The sequence below is a fragment of the Triturus cristatus genome, chromosome 3_1, assembly GCF_964204655.1.
Source record: "Triturus cristatus chromosome 3_1, aTriCri1.1, whole genome shotgun sequence".
Taxonomy (NCBI): domain Eukaryota; kingdom Metazoa; phylum Chordata; class Amphibia; order Caudata; family Salamandridae; genus Triturus; species Triturus cristatus.
In genome coordinates this window covers 369608454-369635810 of record NC_140583.1, presented here as the reverse complement: position 1 = coordinate 369635810, position 27357 = coordinate 369608454, and the positions used below count along the sequence as shown (strand labels likewise).

At 45.8% G+C, this 27357-nt stretch overlaps 1 protein-coding gene across 4 annotated transcripts in view; it reads right to left on the bottom strand.

Annotated features, from left to right (window-relative positions):
- Positions 1-26284, bottom strand: part of LOC146860290 (uncharacterized) — a 135844-nt gene extending 109560 nt beyond the window's left edge. For 3 of the 4 annotated variants that reach the window (XM_085646332.1, XM_085646333.1, XM_085646331.1), the window contains exons 1-4: positions 26105-26284; positions 25930-26007; positions 25401-25494; positions 6489-6688 (exon numbers count right to left, since the gene is read on the bottom strand). In XM_085646332.1, the coding sequence (XP_085502458.1) occupies positions 6489-6688; positions 25401-25494; positions 25930-25940 (305 nt within the window). In that variant the 5' untranslated portion in view covers positions 25941-26007; positions 26105-26284. Of the gene's footprint in view, positions 1-6488; positions 6689-18972; positions 19120-25400; positions 25495-25929; positions 26008-26104 lie in introns of all 4 variants that reach the window. The other variant, XR_014979127.1, reaches the window with a different exon arrangement.
- Between the last annotated feature and the right edge of the window lie 1073 nt (positions 26285-27357).

Here is a 27357-nt window from a genome sequence, read left to right as displayed (position 1 = left end):
GTTATAACAGTAGGAGGGGAGAAATAATTGTTAATGCTGCCGAGGATGGATTTGACTGTAATGGGATTTCTGAAGTTAATTACGATACAGTCTCCTGCTATATTCTTAGAAGATGGACCAACCCAGCACACCCGTCGGACGGACAACATTTCTCTCGATATGTTAGGGCCTACCCCTTTGTGTTTGGACAGCCAGTCTAAGCACTTGTTGTTTAGCTGAACCCATGACTCACTCTGACCATCCCTTAGCTGTGGTACGCCTGCCAAAATTATAACATAGGGGCAGGCATCGGGAGGCAGATGAAGGGCAGGCCCCAGGTGTTTGGTCGGCCTAGTAGCAATGGTTTGGCCCTTATCTGGCCCAATATTAGTGGGTACCTCCAGCCTTATAGAAGGCAAGGTAGAAGCGTCCTTTAGCGTGTTGGAGGCCATGCCAATAGGACAAACTAATTCCATTGCTCCAACCGGGGTATGCTGAGGAGTCATTACAGTATGATTACTCTCTCCATTGACTCCTTTTGATACAGTGTTGGATGTGGCTGTACTACTTATAGTATTGGACCCTCCACCCAGGAAGCCCTTACTAGCAACTTCCAGCTCTTTCAAAAGGCGATCTCCCTTATTAAATCAAGGCTAATAACCCCTTTCCTTTTCGCATCTTCGTTTTTTATCAAATTTTCTAGTCTATCTAATCTTTTAAAAATGTTATTAAACTGTTTGATCATTTGACTTTCCATCTGTTTAATAATAGTATCAACTATAGTTTCCATAAAATTCTCATTTGACTTTTTTAGGGTGGCGCTTTCGATTACAGGATCAGTCTGTGTGCATGCGCAATTATGTCCTTCTTTGGAGGGAACAGTGTCCAAGAGCCCTTCAGCGAGTTGCAATGCTTCAGTCATGACGCTGCTATCCCCTGGCATTTTTTGCTTCCCTCTAGTCCACATACTCTGCGGGGTTGGTTGGCTCTTGTTGCGTGAGGGTTGTTTCCTTTTGTTGGCTGATGGTTTCAAAGAGCCTCTTTTTCGTTTTTCCCCTGTAGTTTTGTTATTCGGGGACAGAGGAGGGATGAAGGCATGCGTATTGCGATCAGACTGTGAACCGATTACAATTGTACCACAGTTCCCCCCTGATGGTGTAGGTACTAGGTTGGCCGCATTAGGTTTGGCAACTGTGACCACGGGGGACAGCGGTAAATTATATTTTGGGCTTAATTCCTGCGACTCAGAATGTAAGCGTGTATGCTCCATAGACATTCTCCTCTCGGTGTTGGCTATTTCATTTGTAACCATATTGCAAGCATTGTCCAGCATGCTTTCTAAGGATAGCGGGATAGCAGAGTGGACCATGGATGACTTTGTGGTTGCATTGGCATTACGTTTCCCCATGTTTGACATATCACTGACCTCACCTTAAGTAGCAGCTTAGAGGGATGGCCCGCCCGACCACTGGTGACCTCTGAGGGCCTCAGAGGGCCCGCCCTTTGCCCGGGCTTCGCCCGGCGCCACCCGCGCGCGTCCCGCGACGCGGGGGCTCTCCTCGGTTAAAGTAGTCCTCCGGGCGCCGAGGGGGCGTGTGCGGCTTCCTGCCGCTAGTGCTGTTGGGGGATGTAGTCCTCCCCTCACTGCGGCCGCGCCTTGGTGCAAGACGGCGTCGGCGGCAGGGGAGGCTGGCAGCAGGTGAGGAAAGCAGTTGTAGTGGCGTGGCCCCACAGGACAGCAATGAACTTAACACACTGGTGAGCGAGTGGACTACTACTGCCAGTCATGACATCGCCTTACTCTCTCTTGCCGACTCCCCTGAGACCCGCAGCTTCGGTGGAAGGCACAGGCCGGCACCAGAAGCCCACAGCTGCCAATTCCATTTTGCTTAGGTATGACACGGACCCATCGGCCCCTTCACGTGTAGTTTACACTGCGCATGACAATTCTGTCACACCAGCGCAGCTCTGCCCCCACCCTATGCCCTACCCTAAGGCTGACGACAGCGCTGAAGGCAGCGCGCGCGCGCAGAATGCAGTGAAAAGCGACGATCATAACTTTAAAACTACTAGTTCCTAAAGATGGACACTTATAGTATTAGTGTATTGTGCGCTGCAGGGGGCCCCTGGAGCTGCCCCCCCCCCGCACCACTGGGGCTGCGGGGGCCTTTGTTACGCCCCTGGCTGGATGCCTAATTAGGTAATTCAATTTTTACATTGCTTTCACATTCACTACCGCGTTAGAACAGTGCCATCGCCTTAACACACAGTATCCCATTGCGTCTAGGTGCTCTGACATAGTCCTGATGAAGACCCCACCCTAAGGCTGGACTCACCTAGTTAATTATATAGGGGTCGCAACGTCAACAACAACCTGATTACAAGCCTGGATGACTTTAATTTATTGACAGTGTTCATGTAAAGCTATGTAACATATGTGGAACAACTGACCTTTGTTAAGGCCGGATCAGTATCACCATGTAAATGTGATGGATACATGTCACACTACCCTGTCCTTGTCCGTGACCCTCACATTTCCACATTTCTCAACAGCCCTCCTTTTTCCTGTTACTCAACCCTGAGCTCCATTTAGTGTAAATATTCGGAAATATTTGTAACAGTTTAGGAGTATTGAGCAACTGCGTTGCCATAAACCAAAACAATAATTGCATTGCAAAAATAAATTGCATTACTCATATATTGGACCTTACAACTCAGTACTGTGGATGTGAATTATTGTATGTGTTTTATTTGTTATGTACTACTTGACCATTTTGTTACCGTACTGTACTAATAACCCGGGTCTGGTAGTCCTTCGGGTATCCCCATTGATACACAACGCTGATATTTATTTGTCACAAGCTGCGGGAAGCTGTGAGAACGTTATACCCACAATTTCCAGACAAAGCGTCCGCGCTGGGTATGCTACAGACACTGCTCACACACTATACATGTAAAAATCTTAGCACCAGGCTATATAATGCCTCACAGGCAGATACACTAACAATCCCTAGCGCCGCTGTGGAAAAATGGAACAGCTTGTTAGAGACCTCACTCATGCTGGAGGACTGCAAGTTTTTCTGTGAGCCTTTGCAACCTAAGAGATATTCACTTTAAATACCTACAACAAGTATGCTACACTTCTCTTCAGCTACACAAGTAAGGGCTCTGTTTAGACACGGCATGTGCCAGATGCCATGACACAGATGCCGACTTCTTACACTGGGCCTGGGCTTGCGCCCAAATTCACCACTTCTGAGTCAAGGTAACACAGGCTGTGTCTGCACTGGTGATGGAAGAGATTGATTACCCCCCCACATGTGTCTACTAGGCCTAGTCAAGCTACTACAGCCGGTCAACCGCAGATTGGTAGCAAAAAGGCGAGTGGCCATCTATTGGGGAAAGTGACTGGCCCCTAAATTCGACCAATGGCTAAAGATATGACAAACTGTAGGGAACGACTCGAACTATATGCTGAGGAAATTCCATGGGCCTCCAGGACTAATGATATATGGCACCCATTTACTTCATATCTTCTGGCATTGTCTGATGGGACATAATTCAAAATTTATATTTTGTACTGCAGTCCTTGTGCCACCCCACATAATGTGTTGAACAGTATGCTATGCACTAATCCATGAGGAAAATGTTATACAAGCTGTATTAATGATATGATGACACTGGTGTTGCCTTTGTTTTTGTAATACTGAATATTCTAATAAATAAAAAAGTTGAACATGTACTATTAAGTTTTGCATGTCCTGGAAGTGAAAAACGCTTAAATCCTTTTTTTTTCTTCTGCAAGTCATATCTCTCTTAACGGATAACACTGGAGTTGCCTTATTACATTTTATAAGTCTCATTTCAAATGGGAAGAGAACTGGTCGATGTATGCTGTCTCTGGAATCCTAATTTAAAAGCCTAACTTATGGTGAAGTCGGATTTTAAATTACAATTCTGAAAATAACACATTTAGAAATTTGGCATTTTCTTGCCTTAGCCATTTGGTGCCTGCAGCCTGTCTCTGGTCACATGACTGGATGTAGTTGGCAGTTGGACTTTGTGTGTTCCTCTTAAACAGCCACACACAATGGGAGCTTAGGTGTGTGTGGGAGGGCCATCACTGACAGGAAGGGAGGGAGGAGCTGGGCATAGCCCCACTAACACTTGAATAGGTTGTGTCCTGTCTCCACACAAAGGGCTGCATACCCCCTGTAGGTAGTCTGGAGCCTGGGCAGGGGAGGAATAAAATTTCATGCACTTCAGAGCCATTGTCGAGGAGCTTCTCCCACCTCCTAGAACCAGGGCATCAATGTATGAAAAAAGGACCTCAGGCACCCACAAGCTCTTAAGCACTCTTCTGGACCTGTGGATATTCTGCCAGGATAAGGACTGCTATGCTGCTACAAGAACTGCCACTCTGCTGGACTGCTACTCTACAACCTTCTAGAACCAGGGCACCAATGTATGAAAAAAGGACCTCAGGCACCCACAAAATCTTAAGCGCTCTTCTGGACCTGTGGATAGTCTGCCAGGATAAGGACTGCTATGCTGCTACAAGAACTGCCCCTCTGCTGGACTGCTACTCTACAAGGAGCTGGCGTGATGTGCTGACCTGCTGCTTGCTGCCTCTTGCTTGAGGATAAAGAACTGGACCTGCAACTTCATCTTGAACCCAGGACCCCTGAGAGACTCCAAGGGCTAGTGTGTTAGCCTCCTGATCTGAGCCTCAGGGACATGAAAGGCTCCCCAGCAGCTCCTGGACCATTCTTCAGTGAGTCCCTGACACCCAGGTGATGCTGCTCAGGTCCTGGACCCTTGGTGTGGCTCTAGAACTCTTGAAATCAAGCATTTGGCTCTTTCCTACCGCGAACGGGCCCGTTTGCACCAGAACCATTTTGCTTGCACCTAAATTCTGCGTGAGCCGCCGCCAGCCCTTCTCTTCACCCAGCAGCATCAACAACCCGTGGGGGACTGCCAACGCAAAGCTCCAGCCAGCCCGTCCACGACGCGCGGCCTGCTCTTCGCACAACATTGACCACCACATAAACGTTCTCCTTTCTGCCCACGATCCTCTTCAACACTAAAGGGACTCTTGGCACAAAACTTGTGAAGATAAACCTTAGGCTGGACTAATCTAGAACTGTATCAGACCCGTGCTCCATCGCTGTCAGCCTGAACTTTTGATTTTGACTTGGTCCAGCGTGGCCAGTTAGCCGCGACTGGCACTTTATGCTTTTAGGCACTATATTGCAGTTTATACTTTAAAAAGTCATACCTCCGGTTCTATTGATTGGATTTTGTCATTTTGGTCTTGTTTTATTTATTGAACTATGCTCTATTTTTACAACCTGGTGTGGGATCTTTTCGAATCTTGTTTTAAATGTTTTACTGTCAGAAGTAATGCACAAATACTTTACACATTGCTTGAAGTTAAGCCTGAATGTTCTGAGCCAAGCTACCAGAGGAGGAGCACAGGTTAATTTGGGGTTGCTTGTGCTTTACTATGACTAAAATTGTGATTTCTGCTTGACTGGGGCTCACACCCCAGTCAACCAGTAACCTAATTTCTAACACTGGTGATTAGCAGTGAGGATAGAACTTGAATTTGGGCAGTACAATGGAATGATTTTGTGTACACTGCCATCCCATATCTAAGACCAATTTGAGTTTAAATTCTCCTTGATTGGCCTATTTGCTTTTTTCTAAATTCACTTCCACTCTACCTGACTGTCTATGTCTGGGGCCGCAGAATGGGGAGCTCTAAAAGGCCTTGAGGGCATGCACAGAGGCCCAACAGTCTTCAACAGAGGAAGGAGAGGAGGATGAGAAAGGATCAGAGCAGGATGAGCAGGCAAATCTTGGAGTGCAGTCTGTTGAGGAAGGTGGTAACCTACTAGGCCTGGGTGTAAATATATAATCACTCAGAGAGTCGGCGGAATTTGGGTACTCTGTATTATGCATGTAATGCGGAGTTCCCGTTAAATTCTGCTATCCGTGCATGGTGAAATTATTTTTCTGTTGGAGCACATGAGCCGAGTTTTGGTGCACAAAGAGATTTGCTGGTCGCTTGTGAGCAAAATTTGCAGGCTGCTACCTTGGCTTCCAGTCGCTACAGTGCCTTCCAGCACCATTTTCGTGACGCTGGTGTGCCAGAGCAGCCACTACGGAATCTCAAACAGATTCTCTACTCTAGGAACAGCTACATCTACTCGAAAATACATTTTCAAGTTAATATTCTACTCCAACGGACCGCTCAGTTTACGTGAGATGCATTTTTTTTACTACTACTACTAACCTAGTGACAGGACAGAGGAGTCTGCATGACTTCTTAAATAATCAGACAGAGCGTTGGCTGACAAGTACAATTAGGTAGCTCTGAGTGCCTGGCTAGCTCAAACTGGATCACATAATATTCATAACATAAACTTAGCTTAACTCTGAGTGTGAGCAGCAAGTTATTTGAAATAGAATTACTAGCATTGCACAACAAATAAATAATTACTCACCAAGTCCTGCAGCCTCGACATCCAGCAGGTCTTTTTCCCAATTGAGTACATTGGCTTAGCGGTGCAACAGATACTGCATGATCAGCTGGACGCAAGGGCTCAGGGTCACACTCTAGCGCACCTTCCACTTCTGTAGCTGACGCTCCCGCAGGGCATAGCCCTCCCAGGCCTGCCGCCTGCTTCCAGGAGGGTAGGTGGCGCTACACATAAAAAACAAGAAGGTTACTTCTGCTTCAGAACAAATGGGGCAGGGCTGCACCCCTTGTCAGCACCGGTGGCCACAAGGTGTGTGGGTAGCTGCCACACTGGCTCTTCCACTCTGGCACTGCTGCTCTGGCATGGCGCTCTGTATGAAAAGAAAGGAAAAGGAAAAGTAGGAAGGAAGGAAGAGAAGAGAGCGAAGCAGAAAGGAAAAACTCAGGAAGTAAACAAAGAAACTAAGGAAGAAACCAAAAAAAGTACACAAAGTCACAGAAAAAGTAAAAATAAAATACACTGATAAAATAAAGGTAGATGAGGGTGGATGGGTGGGATAGGTGGTAGATTGGAATAGATGTAAATGGATAGAAAACCCAGGCCCAGCACCATGATCAGAGCAGTACCAGCAGGAGAATATTGTAGTGCACACTGTTGGAGAGAGTAGTAACCTATTAGGCCTAGGTGGAAATATATTTCCACTCACGGAGTTGGCGGAATTCAGGAACTAATCACCATGGGGCAGATTTACAACTTCTGGCGCATCCCTGCAAATCAGCAGGGATGCGCCCAGAAAGATGCGTCACACAAAACTACCCGTGCGCCACCATGGATGCGCCACATTAAAATGCGGCGCACCGTGGCGCACGGAAAGGCAGATGCATGACATATCTGCCAGCGTAAGGTTGGAGCAGTGCGAGAGTTGTGTCGCGGACGCGACGCAACTCCAGCACTGTTCCAACCCAGCCTAGCTCCAACATGCTGCGTCACGCCATACGCCTGCTTCAAGCAGGCGCAAGGTTTTGACGCAGCGGCGTCGGAAAAGTGACTGAGTGAAATCTTGTAGATTTCACTGCATCACTTTTCCGAGGCTTTCCTCTGACGGTACGCCCACACTGTGACGGAACGCCCACATGAAACCTGACGCAGTTTTCATGTGGCGCAGTGCTTTACAACGTGACGCATCTTCCTAGATGCATCACATTGTAAATAAGTCACAACATGGCGCATGGTTTACGCCGCCACTGCGTCACAAAAGTGATGCAACGGCAGTGTAAAAGTGTTGCAAGGGGCTTATAAATATGCCCCTATGCGTGTAATGCGGAGTTCCTGCTAAATTCTGCTATCCGGCCCATGGCGAAATTTTGTTTTCTGTTGGCATGCGTGAGTTGTGTTTTGATGCACAAAGAGATTTTCTGGCTGCTTGTGAGCGAGATTTGCTGGCTGCTACCATGGCTTCCGGTCGCCACGGTGCCTGCCAGCACCATTTTCGTGACGGTGGGGTGCCTGAGCAGCCATAACGGCATCTCAAGCAGATTCTGTAATCGGGAAGCAGCTACATCTACTCAAAAATACTATTTCGAGTTAATATTATCATCCAACGGACCATTCAGGTTGTTTTTTAGTGTGAAAAGCTTTTTTTTAACTGCTACCACTATCTTAGTAACAGAACGGAGGAGTCTGCATGACTTCTTTAACAATCAGCCAAACCGAGCACTGACACGTAGGATTAGGCAGCTACGACCACCTGGCTAGCTCACACTGGATCACATAATATTTGTTTTTTTATTTTAAAAACAAAAATTACCATTTTTAATGCATATACAGACATATACAATTATTCAACAAAATACCATCTTTACCCACCCTCACCCTCCTGAACATCCCCCCCCCCCCCGGCCCTACACAGATCAACAAATGGCTAGCAAAAGTCTGCTAAGTTTAGTATACCCTCTTGCATTCACAGCTGAATTCATAGTATAAGCTAAACAAATTACCAAAATAAAGTGTACAGACGACATAAAGTGCTAAGTGCCAAGTGCAAACTGCATATACAGCACGGGTTGGCCCGGAAATATTCTTTTAGACATGCTTATTCTACCTGACCGCACATTACAATATATTAGAATAATTTTGTGCATGCAGGGAACATACCCCAAATTACCAGAGATATATAAAGTGTCAAGTGTAAAGTGCAAAAGCGTGGTCAGACTAAAGTCCCATAGGGAGAGCTTTTGAGCTTGAGGTTTCCAGATCATAAACCCCACAGATTTCATTATGGGTTCAAAACACTCTTGGGGCCTCCCTCAAATGGATAAAATTAACAAAAAGTATTCAATAATACAAAATATGCAGTACAGGTAACAAATTTGCCATTTCTGGCCCGGGCTGGCTGTTTAACCCTCTGGGTTCAGTTCCCCCCATATTCCTAAATCGAGTGGCAAGTCCAATTGGTCAGCTGGTCCTAGATAACCAATCCCTTTTTTCTGGCACAAATTCCTTTCTTGGCGTAGATTGCTTTTTCCAGGTTATAAACTGAAAGTAGCTGGGCCAACCACTGCTAAAAAGAAGGGGGATTGGGGTCCAGCCATGCCGAGGCGATGCACAGCCTGAGTATGGCCACAGCGATAAAAATCAAAGCCCCTCCCTCATTTCTTTCTATAGTATCCTGTACTCCCAATAAAATCATAGGAGAGGTTAGAGATATATTCCGAGATAGGATTACTTTTAAAAAGTCCGAAATATCTTCCATCAAAGGTCTAAGCTTCCCACAGGTTGAAAACATGTGCACTGAATCACCCCCATATTCATAACAAAGAGCACACTTGGTACCTTTGCCATGAGCCCATTTCGCAATTTTGCTTGGGGTATAATGCAAAAAAAAACAGGTTTTATAAAACTGGGCTTGGAGATTAGCAGAGAGTAAATAAGTTTGTGCAAAGAGGAAGGCTTTTTGGAAAGCGTTATCCGTAATTCCTAATTTCAGCTGCCATTTCCCAGGGATCTTACTCAAGTTGTCAGGCATCAGGCTATTAAGAATATCATAGAGAGTCCCCATTCGTGGCACATTACTCTCGGCTAATTTCTCCATATATTTGCATTTGGAAAATCCCAAAGGCCCTCCTCCCTTACGTTGTAAAAAATTCCTACTTGATAAGTATTTGAAGAACTCCTTATGGCTGAGGCCAAAATGTATCCTTAAATCCCCAAAAAGCTATAACCCCATCACAGGAATAGAAAACTTCCAGTTTGTTAATCCTAGCCTTAAACCAGGTTGCAAAATAATGTTCCCCGAATATTTTTGGCAGGTTCTCGTTGTTTCATGTTGGAGCATAGTAGTTCAGTCTGCCGATCCCAAGCAGTTTGCGGACAGCAGTAAAGGCCTTATAGGTTTCCATAAAGGTCTTGAACCTCATTCTTTTATAATATCTGAGTTCTAAATGACACCACAGGCAGCCCCAAGCTTCTGGACTGACCAAGAATTAGAACTGAGAAGGAATTTCCGATGTTTAATCTTGGGAGCGATCCTGCAGCACTACGGGCAATGTTGCTTAATAGTTGCCCAATAGTACAGCTTTAACTTTGGGAGAAACCACCCACCTCTCTCCTTTGGTAGAGATAAAAACTTGAAAGATCTCTTAGGCTGAGAATATGCCTACAGAAACTGTGCAAAGAGATTATTGAAAAAAAGATCATTTTTAAAATATTGCACCTACCCACTAAAAAGAGGTGCAGATTATTTAGCCAGTGAATGGCCTCTTCATCTCTGTGCTTAAAGGAGCTAGATTTTCTTCCATAATCATTTCGCTGTTGGACAAAATGTTCACCCCGAGGTATCTCGCCTTGTTAACAACCCTAGAGTCAGCCCATTCATTTTTCTCATGCAAAATAATCTATGTTTTTTTCTTTATTTAAAGCATAACCCGAGACCTCTCCGAAACCTTGAGCTTCTAATTCAGTTGCCTCAATTGACCTTGCCGGATCAGGAGTAACATGCGCTATATCATCCCCATAAGCCATGAGTTTGGTATCGTATCCGTGCATATGTATTGGAGGGATACATGGATTTATTTCTAGTTTCTTGATGAGCGGGTCGATATACATACCAAATAGCAAGGGAGAGCAAGGGCACACTTGACGAGTCCCTCGTGTTATTGGAAATTGCTCTGTCAGTACCCCATCTATCAAGACACTAGCTGTAGGATTAATGTATAGTGCCTTTACAACCTGAATAAACCTGCACCCTATCCCCTTTTTCTACATGATGGACCACAGGAAAAGCCAGGAGACCCTTTCGAAGGCCTTCTCAGTGTCAAAATGAATCAGCGCCATCAGGCCTCCTGTGACCTGCACTACAGCAAACGCTGTGTTAGACCTCCTTATATGGTCAGTAGTGCTTTTTTTAGGTATAAACCCATGCTGCCATTTAGAAACGAGTCTATCGATTACTTGAGATAGGCAAGAGGCTAGTATTTTAGAAGAGATTTTAGAGTCACCGTTAATAATTGGTTATTGGTATATGATCCCATTTCCTAGAGAGGTTTATCTTTTTTGGGGAAGATGATGATTTTTAGAAATGACCAAGATGGAGGAGGAGCAGAGCCATTAAAGATTTGTTCTAACATAGTTTTAAATATCTCTTTGATTTTGTCAATAAAGACTTCAGAAAATTCGACCGGAATAAGGTCAGAACCCACAGCTTTCCCAGCTGGTAGGCTGGTAAAAGCAGTAACAATCTCCTGCCAAGAAGGGGGGCCTTCTAAAATTCACAATCCTCCTCACTCAGTCTGGATATCAAAATTGGATCCAGAAACGTATCAATGGCGCTCTGTCTCGTTGTTACTTCGCTGACCCCTTTCTCGGTATACAATGCTTGATAGAACTGAAGGAAGACTGCTCTAATTTTGTCCAACTCTGATACTACCCCGGCCACCAGATCTCTAATTGACCGTATCCCATTATTAGTGACTTGTTGTCTAGGTCTCATAGCTAACTGATGGCCAATTTGCTCACTGAGCTCATAAACCTTTTCAATGGAGGCGGCTCACTTGGAGGCGGCTTTCACAGCCAAGATTTCCCCAATTGCTGCCTTGCCAGTCGCAACTTCCAATTGTGCCGAGTCCATTTCCTTCTTTTGTTGGACTGCCCAAATAAGCTTTTCTTCAGAGCTTGCTTATTTCTGTTTCTATTTCTATTTGTGATCTGACATAAACTGAGGAACAAGCTCAATGTTAACATCCTGGATCATAGAGGCAGATACAAAAAAATAATCTAACTGGGCATGTGACTGATGTGAGACAGAATATTAAGTATACTCATAATTGTGTGGTCTCAAATAAGACCATACATCAATGAGCCCATGGATATGACATAGGGTTCTAAGAGCTTGCAGGAATTTTGGTTTCCGACCTGAATAAGTCTGATGGCCATCCATGACCCAGTCACACCGTAAACTAATGTTGAGGTCTCTGCAAATTATGATAGGGAGGGGCCAGTGTGCCAACTCACTAGTGAGCCAGTTAAAAACCCCAGGGTCATCTGTGGTGTTACCATATATTGAGCATAAAGTGAACGAGGACTTTGATAAAGGCCTACATACAGTTAGAACCAATCTCCCACGAGGGCCCACCTTAGTTTGGAAAGTTTGAAGTGAGTTACTATGGGTTAAAATAGCTACCCTTTGGATACATGTGCTCTGTGAGGTCCCACCTATCAAAGTATATCCCAGCATGTTTAAAACATCCAACTGCGCCCATTCAATGTGCGTTTCATGAAAGCAGACTAAATCTGCCCACCAACAGTCGCAATCCCTGGGAGACTTTCTGCCTTTTCCTCAAGTCATTTAATCCACAGACATAAAGAGTGGCAATTCTAAAATACATTAAGTTTGACATTCTGACTCATCTGGGTTTTTCCTTGCCATGTCGAAGATAAAATGCACAAGTCTTCCTCTTGTCGCCAAAAAAAAGGGACATAGCAAAACAACATTTCTACACAGGCATACATGCTTCATTGTGTGGGCCACTCTGTCTTGCCCTCTGCCCTCCCTACCCCCTCTAATCCCACCGGAGCCCCCACACCACCCACTCCAAAAACCGAGCAATCAGGCCTCGTCTTAATGATGGACGCCTAACTAGGACCCCGCCACCCAACCCCACTGAGTTAAACAAAGAAAGAATTATTTAAACATTTGGCTAAGCACGATCAGATTCATTTGGTTTGAATTTTTCCTTCTTTTTCTCTTTTTTTTACCTTTTCCTTCCTTCCCCTTCAACCTCCCTTTACTTTCCTTCTTTCCCCCTTTTTCCAATTTTTCCCAAATCCCCCCCTTTTTTTTTTTTTAAATGGAAAAGAAAAAAAGACTATCAATCCTACAGCATCAGAATTAAAATCTACTTGGGGTGCTAACGTTGTCCAGATTTTGACTAAATTTAATTGGGATATTCCTGAGCCTTAATTCCAGACGTAAAGCTGTGAGAATAACCATTTCAATTAATTTTAAGCTTTGCCGGGTTCATTAGATAAACTTGGGCCCCAATCTGTTAAAAAGGGACAAACAGCTAGCAAAGACGCCATCTGTCTTCAACTGTTGCGTGACTGGAGTCCGGTTTAGCAAAAAACAACACCCCTTCAAATGTTTTTTATGAGTTCGGACGAGCATGTTCGTATAACAGCTGTCTTAGCAGGAAGTGACCAAAATAGACCAAGATGACTCTAAATTTCTCTCCTTTATTGGAAGAATGTTTCTTAATCATGAAAGGAAATCGGTGAGCCCGTTGTATCTCTTTATCCAAGTTCCAGTTTGGATCGTCGGGGAATGCTCCTTTAAAAAGATTCACCATAAACTGTTGAGGTCGTCTCCATCAACCCCTTTGGGGATCCCCAGGAGTCGAAGGTTATTCTGGTGCTACCTGTACTCCTGTATCTCCAACTTACCCATGGCATCAGTCATACAAGGTCCTTGGGAGATACTTTGCATTTTTAAGGTATTGACTTCTACTTCCAGGCTCTCAGTACGGTTTTCTATCATTGTGACACGTTCAGCAATGTCTAGGCAAGTCTTGTTCAGTTTCCTGAACACCCCCTGGAGTTTCTTGACCACATCTTTTGCTTGTCTATTGTCATTCCACACCTCTTCTTGAAACTGTTTGATTGAGTGAAAAATGGTGGACTGAGAGGATTCTTCCGTTTCCGTTCTTGGCTTGCCTCTGTCCGAACCGGCTTCTCTAAATGGCTCATCTCCATTGGGGAAGGCAAGCAGCATGCCGGAATAATCCCATTTTAGGTGGCTGTGGCTCTCAGTCCGCTTCCCCTATCGTTTGTTCTGTGGCACGCTTCTCCGTCGATGCGATGACCACAGCTGCGGCGGCAACACGCTTCTTCTCGGTGCGTCTCGCTTCCAGTTCCCAGCGACACACAGGCTTCTGCAGATAGAATTCCCAGCAAGGAAATTCAGAGGGGAGCTGGTGGTGAAGTCTATTGTCCCTGAGGCTTCAGTAGGAGGCAAGCACAAGTTCAAGCCCTTGGAGAAATATTCTGCAAGATGATGAAGTATACACAAAGTTCCTTCTCCTCTCCTTGGCACTGAAGACACCACTGTAGGACAACCCAGCAACACAGCACACTGGCAGGGGGGCAGTCCACTCCTACAGCTTCCTTTGGTTCTTCTCCTTGGCAGAGGTTTCTTCTTGTTGTTCCAGAAGTGATCTAAAGTCTTGGGGTTTGGGCCCCATAATTATACTACTTTTATCTTTGTTCTCTGAAGGCAGAGAGGCCTTTACTTAGTCCAAACCAGTTCTGGTCAGTCCTGGAGCACTTTGTTTACCTGACTCCTTCTTTCCTTTCAGAGTGCAGGGCGGAGGCATCAGACACACCACAGGAGGTGGAGCTAGCATTGTGGAGGGAAGGCACAGCCCTATTCAGGTCCCAGGTGCAACTCCTCCCAACCATCTACATGCAGATCTTCCTATTCAGCCCTGTGCTGACTCACCCTCTCCCCTGGAATCCTCAGCCCCTGTCACTCACAGAACCAGACACACAATACACAACCTAGCAGAGGCAGGCTTGGACAGTTAAGCAAGAAAATACCTACTTTCTAAAAGTGGTATTTTCAAACACCGAATGTTAAAAATAACTTTACTAAAATATGTATTTTATCATTCTGAGTTCAGGCATACTAAATTCGAATTTTTACCACGTTCCCTGAGTCAGTTAGGATTATAAGATGTAATAATCAAACTGCCCATTCTAGCCTATGGATAACCGTAGCCTTGCAATAGTGAAAAACAAAAATGGCTGTTATTCACTATTTGGATATGCCACACACACCATGGCATGTCCTACCTTATACTTACAATGCACCCTGCCCTTGGGCCTACCATAGGGGTGTCTGATATGAAGATAAGGGAAGGTTTAGGGACTGGCAAGTGGGTGCACTTGGTCAGTCAGCATGGCAGTACCAGACTGCACGTAGGCTCTGCAATGGAAGGCCTGAGACACACTTTACAATCTGCTTCTGTAAGTGGCACAACCAGTGCTGCAAGCCAACAAGCAGCATTTGATTTACAAGCCCTGGGCACACATGGTGCACGGCACTAGGGTCTGACAAGTAAATCAAATAACCCAATCATGGAGTCACAAATCAATACATCAATTTAACATAGGGAGCACTTGCACTGTGGCACTGAATGGCAGTGGCACAGTGCCCAAAGCATCTAACCCAGCAAAACATATCAAAAACAGAGGAGGCAATCAGAAAAAATGGAAGGGAGACTCACGCCATTGGTACCAAGTCTAACACATACTAATGCCAGTATCGGATTTATGACAACAGGATCCAAGCGGGGCCTTAGAGGTGCTCCCTGTAGCCCTACTAGTCTCCTAGTGTGTTGGCTGACTGGCTTCTTACAGCCTGCCACCACAGACGAGTTTCTGATGCCCTGCAAGGGAGAGCCTGCACTCTCAGAGGTCAGGAAAAATGCCTACTCGGCAGAAGGTGTTCTCACCTACTCTAGCAGGATGGCTGGTGATTTAGCATATCAAGGCCAGAGGCTTCAAAGCCTCTGCCACCTTTGATAAGCGATCCTGGCTCCCCCTAGACCTGGAGAATGCTACCCACCTGCTCTGTGGCCCATATGGCACCAGAGCAGGCGGGAAATTTGATATTCAAGAGGCGTGTTACCCTCACAGTCTACTCACATCCCTAAGGTGGGCTACGTAAAGTTGACAGCCAATGAAAGGTTCCGCCAGCTGGGTTCTTGGTGAAATAGAGACTTCTGGTTCAGGGTATGCCCACTCCTCTCAAGAAGTGGTCATATAGGGGTGTAGTCATCACAGAGGTAGGTAGCCCACTGGCTATTATGATATACTGCCATAAGTGCCCCTATATTGCGTATTTAGGGATCATCCGAACACCAGACTGTCAGATTCAACTTCCTGGGAACTGAAGAGGACAAAAAATGAGACGTCACAATGAGAACTAAAGACCTGCACCAAAATTGGTGCCAAACCCTGCCTGGCTGCTTGCTCCTTGACCATTGCGAAGACTTGACTCATCTTGCAGCTGTGCATCATCCCCAGTACTTGGAGGACTGCCCAGCACTTCAACAACCAGCTATCATTTCTCTTGGGGTGAAGGAGCCATCCTGCTGCATCTGCAGGCACCAACTACATTTGTCCAGTTCACTGTTTTGCTGGCCATTGGGCCGATCAAGAGAACATCACTTCAGGAGGAGGTCTTTGTGGCTCTAGAAGGACAGCCCTATCTCTCAGCTGAGTTCTGAGACCTAGACCCTCTAGGAGCTCTAATACCCTGAGTACCGGGGTGCTTGAACCTGCCAACGTGTGTTCTTCATCCAGCCCAGACACCACTGCCTTGGAAGCCTTTCTGCACATCGCGGGACTTCAGGACAGATGAGATCCATGACAAGTGTGGTCCTGATGTTTTGATGTATTTCCCTCTGCAGAACGGACCGACAAACCATGAGAGACTCAAAGTCTAGTGGCCAGCCAGGCAAGATCCTCTGCACCCAAGCTCCACGACCCAGAGCCGTGACTCCTGACTGCGTCCCCTTGGCCTATGGGTCCTCAGGACCGGAGTATCCCTTTGGGTTCATTCGGACTCCGATCAAAACTCACCTTCATGGCAATTTACTTTTCTTGTAGGCTCTTACAGGGGCCATATTAGGAAGTGCCTGGCTCCTAGCATTTATGCCGTATAGAAAGGCTTTTATCACTCTTTATATTGGTTTTATGCTTTTTGCACTGTTTCTCCCTTTTGATTTAACGTGCGTTTAGCTACCAGTATTTCTCACATGCAGGGAAGCCTGTTTCGTGGGAAGGATGCTGCTGGGCCCCAGTTTGATCTATTTCTTTCTCCTCCCTGCTTTAGAAATGTTCCGAAGCTTTCCATTGCACCTCGGAAGCCTGGCCACGCGACCCCTTGATGCCGGCCCTTCAAAAGAACTGTGCAGCATATCCGCGCAGCAATACGATTACACCCCACCTTCATGGCAATTTATTTTCCTTGTAGGGTCTTACGGGGCCATATTAGGAAGTGCCGGGCTCTTAGCATATGTCCTGTGTGGAAAGGCTTTTACCGCCTCATTTTATTGGTTTTATGCTTTTGTACTATTTCTCCCTTTTGATTTAACTTGCTTTTAATTACCAGCATTTCTCGCCTGCAAGTGAGCCTGCTTCATGGGAGGGGGGTTGCTGGACTCCAGTTTGATCTATTTCCTTCTCCTCCCTTCTTTAGAAATCTTTGGAAGTGTTTCATTGAACCTCAGATGCCTGGCCACGCTTCCGGCCATGCCCTCCTTGATGCCGGCCCTTCAAAAGAACTGTGCACGTGTCCCCAAAGACAAGCCCTTCTGTGCCCGTCCGCGGCTGGACTGCACCCTGTTCCAGGACCCCTGGCAGTTTTTCCATTTCGGCATCATCTAGGGAAGTCCTTCTTGAATTTCGCATTGGTGGTAAGCATGCTTCCTGCAATATTCATGATTTCACTGGTAACCAGAGACACTTCCTCCCTGTTGGGACAAAGCATTCCTCAGCCTGTCACTGCTGCGAAAGTTGAGCGGGAGGTCCTACCTCGGGTGATTTCATGTGCACTTTAAACACCAGCAGGCACATGCATCAACCTTTTTTGCGAGCGCAAACGGTGCGATTCGCAAAAATCGGCTGTTTGCACCCGCATAAAGGGCCTCTGCCATGCATAAAACTGAAAGGCTCCTGCAATTTAAGAAATTGCAATTTATTGCGATTTCTTAAATTGTGTTTGCATTTAAGGAATCTCAAATTGAGATTCCTTAAATGCAATGCATGATCAAATCTCAAATAGCGATTTTGCTAATAGGGGGCCCAAATTACCATCAATTTGAACTTGATGGTAATTTGCAAAAACTTTGAAAAATGCACTAAAGTGCATTTTTCAAACTTGTAGGTTACACACACACATGTTCGCAACATGTGTGCACAGTTCAATTTCAGGGGTGCAACAGGGTGTCCTTTTGACACCCTTGCACCCTTGAAATTGAATGCGCAATTTGCGAGTACCTATTGGTAATCGCAAATTGCGCATGCAATCTCCCATTCATTCCTATGGGCCTGTGGGCCCATAGGAATGAATGGGAAGGCATTCCTTAATTGTGACTCGCAATTTGCGGGTTGCACTTAAGGAATGTTTGGGAATCGCTAATTTTATAGTGATTCCTACATGCATAGGCTTTTGCAATTCCTTAATTGCGATACCTTAATAATCGTAATTAAGGAGTCGCAAAAGCCTACATTGAGGCATGTGCCCCCAAGTCCTTAATTAAGACTAAATACAAATTTTCTGATTTTGTGCAACATCATGCACTAGATGTTATATTTCTCACAGAGACTTTTGGCTGAGGTGTCTTCAGATCCTGACCTCAAAATTGCCATCACCGAGGGTTTTAATATTGAAAGAGTCTGCCGACATGATAGGAGGGGCGGTGGAATTGCGATTGTTTATCGCAAGCATATAAAGGCTACCTTCCAGTCCATTATCCAGCTTGACTGTGAAGCCCTTATGTTCAATCGTAAACTCAACACTATCAATTCCTTTCTGGGCCTCCTTATATATCATCCATCTGGCTCTAGGGGCAAATTTATCAAAACTGTGCAGGACTACATGAAATCTTGAATAGAACGCCCCAATTTTACCATCATGGGGGATTTCAATTTTCATCTAGAGTTTCTTTGAAATATTGATACTCAAGATCAATAGTTTCCACCTTACTTAGATCATAAACAAACCTACTCGTCAGGCCAATCATATTTTATATAGAGTATTTACCAACAATCCGGATCTAAGTCTAAAAAAATTACTGGCTCTAGAATGGTCTGACCACAAGGCCATTTTCTTACACCTAAAGTTCCCACTAATAATTGTCTCAGTTCTAATACCCCTAGTACACTTAAATATCGCCCTTGGAAAAACATTGACTCTAGGGAACTTAATAACATTCTCAAAAGCCCTCACCCTGATTTGGACAGTAATGTTGAAACCGCAGCGGTGAGTTTTGGGAACTGGATAGATTCTGCAGTCTCATCAATAGCGCTTGAAGAAAGAGTAATAAACCACAAGAAGAGACACTCAGCCCCCTGGTACTCCCAGGAACTAAAAGATCTGAAACAGAAATGTAGAGATTAGGATGTAGGTGGAGGAAAGAATATCATTCCAAAAAAAGAAAGAAAGTGCAATTCAATCCTTAATGAGTATAGGGTTTTAATCATCTCAGCGAAATCCAAAAACTTCACTGAAGAAATTAGTTCTACCAAAATTTCCACTCTGGAGCTATTTAAAATAGTCAAATCTTTGTCAAATTTTACTAATAGCAGTATCTTCAATCCTGATCAATCCTTTTGCAACAAAGTGACTGAGTTTTTCCAGTCCAAGGTGAATCTTATCTTCCAGGACTTCCCTTCCAATTATAATGTTTCTTGTGCCGGTGTGCATATTTCCACTTTGTAACAAAAAATATAGGGGGAGTCAGAGGGGTAGGCTGAGTGCGTCCTCCTGAATAGATTTTGAACACAAAACAAGCACCCAGTACTTCTGAAAGGTCTAACTCTGTTTTTAGGAAAAAAACAAAAGTTTTTCCTAAAACCCTCACCCACCAGCGTTACCCCTTGGTGGCATCCTTCATCATTGGGTCCATCCTGTTCCGCTGCGGAATAGGGCATGCTGCGACCTACGGATTATGCAGGAGCACTTTGAGTGACTACGCAGAGACAGAAAAGAAGATGGATTTGGAGGGAGGAGTGGGGTGTTGGATGGTTAAGTCTTTTTAAAAATACCTGGCTAGTGGGTTTGGTTCTTTATTCTGACCCCTAGTCGGTATGGTTAAAAGCAGGGGGGATTCTCTCAATCTTTGCAGAACCTCCACTAGCTACCAGTCAGTGAAAGGATACATTTTTAGTTAGACAATGCCCAAACACTCATACATCAAAATTACTGTTGCTCATTACAACATATATAACCATAATGCTTTTCAAATGTTGGTTTCTTGTGATTTTATTTTCTTCATTTGATTGTTCCAGCCAACACGTGTTTCATCCTCCGGGAGTACACCCACTACTTCCTCAGGGCTGGAATGACAATTATACCAAACATATGCTGGTATCTTGTACAGATATTCATACATTGTGCACATTTTGTGCCAAAGGTGGAAATCCTTTCAGTAGCACCAAAGATCACACTATAGTTTGTGATACAGTTATTGTCAGAAATGTTGGATGATTCCTTATAAATTGGTGTATGCCTATCTGATATCTGTAAACGACACACAATTGATGGACGGAATGCAGAACAAATCAAAACATTCACCCCCAGTCAAGAGATCTGGGTTAAATCCATCATTCTTTTGCTCACCATACCACCCCAGTTTAGACCTGGCCATATGCAAATCAGTCTTGACCCTGTGCCTCATGGGAACAGTCCAGCCCGAACTGCCAAGCCAGGTCCACTCTGGACCGGAAACAAGCATCCTAGGACCGGTTTCAGGGTTTCACCCCTCTTCAGCCAGGATAGCTTGATTCCAGTGGCACAGTGAGCCCAGGACCCACGTCTGGGCATACCTGGCGCACTTAGGGCAAGAAAGCAAAAGACACACAATTGATGGACGGAATGCAGAACAAATCAAAACATTCACCCCCAGTCAAGAGATCTGGGTTAAATCCATCATTCTTTTGCTCACCATGCCACCCCAGTTCAGACCTGGCCATATGCAAATCAGTCTTGACCCTGTGCCTCATGGGAACAGTCCAACCCGAACTGCCAAGCCAGGTCCTTCCTGGACCGGAAACAAGCATGTTAGGACCGGTTTCAGGGTTTCACCCCTCTTCAGCCAGGATAGATTGATTCCAGTGGCACAGTGAGCCCAGGACCCACGTCTGGGCATACCTGGCGCACTTAGGGCGAGAAAGCAAAAGACACACAATTGATGGACGGAATGCAGAACAAATCAAAACATTCACCCCCAGTCAAGAGATCTGGATTAAATCCATTATTCTTTTGCTCACCATGCCACCCCAGTTTAGACCTGGCCATATGCAAATCAGTCTTGACCCTGTGCCGATAGGGAACAGTCCAGCCCGAACTGCCAAGCCAGGTCCTACCTGAACCGGAAACAAGCATCCTAGGACCGGTTTTGGGGTTTCACCCCTCTTCAGCTAGGATAGCTTGATTCCAGTGGCACAGTGAGCCCAGGACCCACGTCTGGGCATACCTGGGGCACTTAGGGTGAGAAAGCAAAAGACACACAATTGATGGACGGAATGCAGAACAAATCAAAACATTCACTCCCAGTCAAGAGATCTGGGTTAAATCCATCATTCTTTTGCACACCATGCCACCCCAGTTTAGACCTGGCCATATGCAAATCAGTCCTGACCCTGTGCCTCATGGGAACAGTCCAGCCCGAACTGCCAAGCCAGGTCCTCCCTGGACCGGAAACAAGCATCCTAAAACCGGTTTCAGGTTTGCACCCCTCTTCAGCCAGGATAGCTTGATTCCAGTGGCACAGTGAGCCCAGGACCCACGTCTGGGCATACCTGGCGCACTTAGGGCGAGAAAGCAAAAGACACACAATTGATGGACGTAATGCAGAACAAATCAAAACATTCACCCCCAGTCAAGAGATCTGGGTTAAATCCATCATTCTTTTGCTCACAATGCCACCCCAGTTAAGACCTGGCCATATGCAAATCAGTCTTGACCCTGTGCCTCATGGGAACAGTCCAGCCCGAACTGCCAAGCCAGGTCCTCCCTGGACCGGAATCAAGCATCCTAAGACTGGTTTCGGGGTTTCACCCCTCTTCAGCCAGGATAGCTTGATTCCAGTGGCACAGTGAGCCCTGGACCCACGTCTGGGCATACCTGGCGCACTTAGGGCAAGAAAGCAAAAGACACACAATTGATGGACAGAATGCAGAACAAATCAAAACATTCACCCCCAGTCAAGAGATCTGGGTTAAATCCATCATTCTTTTGCTCATCATGCCACCCCAGTTTAGACCTGGCCATATGCAAATCAGTCTTGAGCCTGTGCCTCATGGGAACAGTCCAGCCCGAACTGCCAAGCCAGGTCCTCCCTGGACCGGAAACAAGCATCCTGTGATCAGTTTCGGGGTTTCACACCTCTTCAGCCAGGATAGCTTGATTCCAGTGGCACGGTGAGCCCAGGACCCACGTCTGGGCATACCTGGGGCACTTAGGGCGAGAAAGCAAAAGACACACATTTGATGGACGGAATGCAGAGCAAATCAAAACATTCACCCCCAGTCAAAATATCTGGGTTAAGTCCATCATTCTTTTGCTCACCATGCACCCCAGTATAGACCTGGCCATATGCAAATCAGTCTTGACCCTGTGCCTCATGGGAACAGTCCAGCCCGAACTGCCAAGCCAGGTCCTCCCTGGACCGGAAACAAGCATCCTAGGACCGGTTTCGGGGTTTCACCCCTCTTCAGCCAGGATAGCTTGATTCCAGTGGCACAGTGAGCCCAGGACCCACGTCTGGGCATTCCCGGCGCACTTAGGGCGAGAAAGCAAAAGACACACAGTTGATGGACGGAATGCAGAACAAATCAAAACATTCACCCCCAGTCAAGAGATCTGGGTTAAATCCATCATTCTTAAGCTCACCATGCCACCCCAGTTTAGACCTGGCCATAAGCAAATAAGTCTTGACCCTGTGCCTCATGGGAACAGTTCAGCCTGAACTGCCAAGCCAGGTCCTCCCTGGACCGGAAACAAGTATCCTGTGATCAGTTTCGGGGTTTCACACCTCTTCAGCCAGGATAGCTTGATTCCAGTGGCACGGTGAGCCCAGGACCCACGTCTGGGCATACCTGGGGCACTTAGGGCGAGAAAGCAAAAGACACACATTTGATGGACGGAATGCAGAGCAAATCAAAACATTCACCCCCAGTCAAAATATCTGGGTTAAGTCCATCATTCTTTTGCTCACCATGCACCCCATTATAGACCTGGCCATATGCAAATCAGTCTTGACCCTGTGCCTCATGGGAACAGTCCAGCCCGAACTGCCAAGCCAGGTCCTCCCTGGACCGGAAACAAGCATCCTAGGACCGGTTTCGGGGTTTCACCCCTCTTCAGCCAGGATAGCTTGATTCCAGTGGCACAGTGAGCCCAGGACCCACGTCTGGGCATTCCCGGCGCACTTAGGGCGAGAAAGCAAAAGACACACAGTTGATGGACGGAATGCAGAACAAATCAAAACATTCACCCCCAGTCAAGAGATCTGGGTTAAATCCATCATTCTTAAGCTCACCATGCCACCCCAGTTTAGACCTGGCCATAAGCAAATAAGTCTTGACCCTGTGCCTCATGGGAACAGTTCAGCCTGAACTGCCAAACCAGGTCCTCCCTGGACAGGAAACAAGCATCCTAGGACCGGTTTCTGGGTTTCACCTCTCTTCAGCCAGGATAGCTTGATTCCAGTGGCACAGTGAGCCCAGGACCCACGTCTGGGCATACCTGGGGCACTTAGGGCGAGAAAGCAAAAGACACACAATTGATGGACGGAATGCAGAACAAATCAAAACATCCACCCCCAGTCAAGAGATATGGGTAAAATCCATCATTCTTTTGTTCATCATGCTACCCCAGTTTAGACCTGGCCATATGCAAATCAGTCTTGACTCTGTGCCTCATGGGAACAGTCCAGCCCGAGCTGCCAAGCCAGGTCCTCCCTGGAACGGAAACAAGCATCATAGGACCGGTTTCGGGGTTTCATCCCTCTTCAGCTAGGATAGCTTGATTCCAGTGGCACAGTGAGCCCAGGACCCACGTCTGGGCATACCTGGGGCACTTAGGGCGAGAAAGCAAAAGACACACAATTGATGGACGGAATGCAGAACAAATCAAAACATTCACCCCCAGTCAAGAGATCTGGGTTAAATCCATCATTCTTTTGCTCACCATGCCACCCCAGTTTAGACCTGGCCATATGCAAATCAGTCTTGACCCTGTGCCTCATGGGAACAGTTCAGCCCGAACTGCCAAACCAGGTCCTCCCTGGACCAGAAACAAGCATCCTAGGACCGGTTTCTGGGTTTCACCTCTCTTCAGCCAGGATAGCTTGATTCCAGTGGCACAGTGAGCCCAGGACCCACGTCTGGGCATACCTGGCGCACTTAGGGCGAGAAAGCAAAAGACACACAATTGATGGACGGAATGCAGAACAAATCAAAACATCCACCCCCAGTCAAGAGATATGGGTTAAATCCATCATTCTTTTGCTCATCATGCTACCCCAGTTTAGACCTGGCCATATGCAAATCAGTCTTGACCCTGTGCCTCATGGGAACAGTCCAGCCCGAACTGCCAAGCCAGGTCCTCCCTGGACCGGAAACAAGCATCCTAGGACCGGTTTCTGGGTTTCACCTCTCTTCAGCCAGGATAGCTTGATTCCAATGGCACAGTGAGCCCAGGACCCACGTCTGGGCATACCTGGCGCACTTAGGGCGAGAAAGCAAAAGACACACAATTGATGGACGTAATGCAGAACAAATCAAAACATTCACCCCCAGTCAAGAGATATGGGTTAAATCCATCATGTTTTTGCTCACCATAACACCCCAGTTTAGACCTGGCCATATGCAAATCAGTCTTGACCCTGTGCCTCATGGAAACAGTCCAGCCCGAACTGCCAAACCAGGTCCTCCGTGGACCGGAAACAAGCATCCTAGGACCGGTTTCAGGGTTTCACCCCTCTTCAGCCAGGATAGCTTGATTCCAGTGGCACAGTGAGCCCAGGACCCACGTCTGGGAATACCTGGAGCACTTAGGGCGAGAAAGCAAAAGACACACAATTGATGGGCGGAATGCAGAACAAATCAAAACATTCACCCCCAGTCAAGAGATCTGAGTTGAATCCATCATTCTTTTGCTCACCATGCCACCCCAGTTTAAACCTGGCCATATGCAAATCAGTCTTGACCCTGTGCCTCATGGGAACAGTTCAGCCCGATCTGCCAAGCCAGATCCTCCCTGGACCGGAAACAAGCATCCTAGGACCAGTTTCACCCCTCTTCAGCCAGGATAGCTTGATTCCAGTGGCACAGGGATATCTGTGGCATAAGAGCAATTTATTGTAGGATGTGGTGTACTTATCGGTACCTCTGCCAGTGTCACATTGATCGGGTCATCGAGTTATCATTGATGGGAGAGTGGGGAGAAGTGCTCATATCCTTAAGTTTAATGGTGAGAATGACTATGGTGACATTACATAGCCCTTATCCTGTTCAACATACCTGTCACGTAGCAAGTTATTTCTGTCAACCTACAAACGGCAATATAAGTACTGAGTTGCTTATTCACAAACAGCCATTTAATCTGGTTTATCAATTGATACCAATATGAGCTATCAGATAATCTCATACCTTTGTGCCGGTTGTAATTCCGTCCCGGTCAGTAGGGGATAGGATCAAATGTTTTACTGGTATTCCAGGTTGTGCCCCTATTTCTACGTACGATCTGTAATAACATGCACAGGTTGCCCATATTAGAGCCTCAGGCAAGTGTAGTACAATCATGCTGGATCTGAATATATCATCTCATTGCTATTTATGATGGGATGCACATTGAATATTGTTCAGCACATTCATTAGTATCATGTTGTTCCACAGTGTGGGTGGGGGGATAGGTATAATAACAACGCGGATAACATAATCCAAACTCACTGGGGTCAAGATCCGTATGTCTGGAGTGCTTCATTGTTGTCAATTCTATCTATTCATTCACCAGAGAACGTCATGACATCCATGCGCTCTATAAAATAAATAAATGCCTTTCCATTCCATATCTCACTAAGGGGTCTCTTTGTGAGTTTTAGGGGCTCAATGTGTATTTACTCTTAACTTCCAAATGGTAAAAGCATTTGAGTATAGGTATAATACGATGTCATCTTACCTGCCATCCATGTCAATACGCGTGGTGTCCAGTAAGGCAAGATACAAAGGGAATTTAATATATTGTCCATGGATCCCGCTGTATGGGACAGAAATACCGATTACTTCAAAGAAAAGTGATAGGGAGGCTTGATAGTTGGAAGGTCAATCACATATGATTTACGGGCCTCTTTTACCTTTTCAACACGGATGCCGATCCACATCCAACACGGCTGTACGTATGGCTGTTGTGTGTGGAACGATCCCGGAAGTGAAGTTAAATGTAGCGCGAAAGCAAAAGAAAGGCTAGTCTGCATCCTTATTTACTAAGGAGCAAGTCACAACGCCATATTGGAAAATTCTCATGTATTCCAGGAGCCGATAGTCTCACCACCATCATCGTCACATGGCAACAATTCCGATCCCGGAAGTTAAATTATATGTAGAGCGAGAACGGATGAAAGGCTAGTCTGTGTCCTTATTGAGTAGGGGGCAAATCACAACGCCATATTGGAAAACACTCATGTATTCCAGGAGCCGATAGTCTCACTACCATCATTGTCACATGATAATGATTCCGATCATATTGTAAATATCGTCTTCTGTTTATAAGCGGGGAATTTAAAGGGTCACCCTTGAAGTATTGCGTGGGGCACACGTCGACATTGATAAGTCACCCGCATTTATCTTTGTATGGCGAGTTATAATACATATTAAGGCATTGAAGTAAAGGCTGCCCAGTCCCAAGTCTGTTCGAGCTTGAAGGGCATCAAGTCTATGGTGTGGCATACATCATATTCAAGCGGTATATATTCTTAAATTGTGGACAACACCTACACCTACACAACGTCAGGTCTAAGAAAGGAGACTATGAGTAGAAAAAGTCAATTTTGAATTTGTCATTCGATTTGCGGTATAGAAAAGCCATGGATAATAGCAAGGTCCAAAATTTGATCGGTACCGAGTCTGTTAGAGCTTGTGGGCGTCAGGTGTGTAGAGTGGCATATCATAAGCCATATTCAAATGGTTTACATTCTTAAATTGTGGACAAAATCTACATTTACACAACGTCAAGTTCAAAACGGATATTATGGGTATAAGAAGTCAATTTTGAATTCATAAATGGATTTGTGGTAATTCATAGCCGTGGATATTGGCAAGATCAAAAAAAATGGATCACAAATGTATATGGTTGATACTCACAGATGAATTTGGGGGGGATAAGGTATCAAGTTACGGCTAGGAAGGATATGATATTGCATTGCGTCTCTCAATATGTCATGCCATCCATCTCATATTTGCGTAAATCCTGGAAGGTCACATTCAAATTTTTTGCTCACACATATTTAACCATTGATATCTTAGTGTGGAGTCAAGATATAATACGTAACTGATTCTGGTATAACATGATATGTGACATTGTGAGGACATGGCGTATAGTAAACGTATA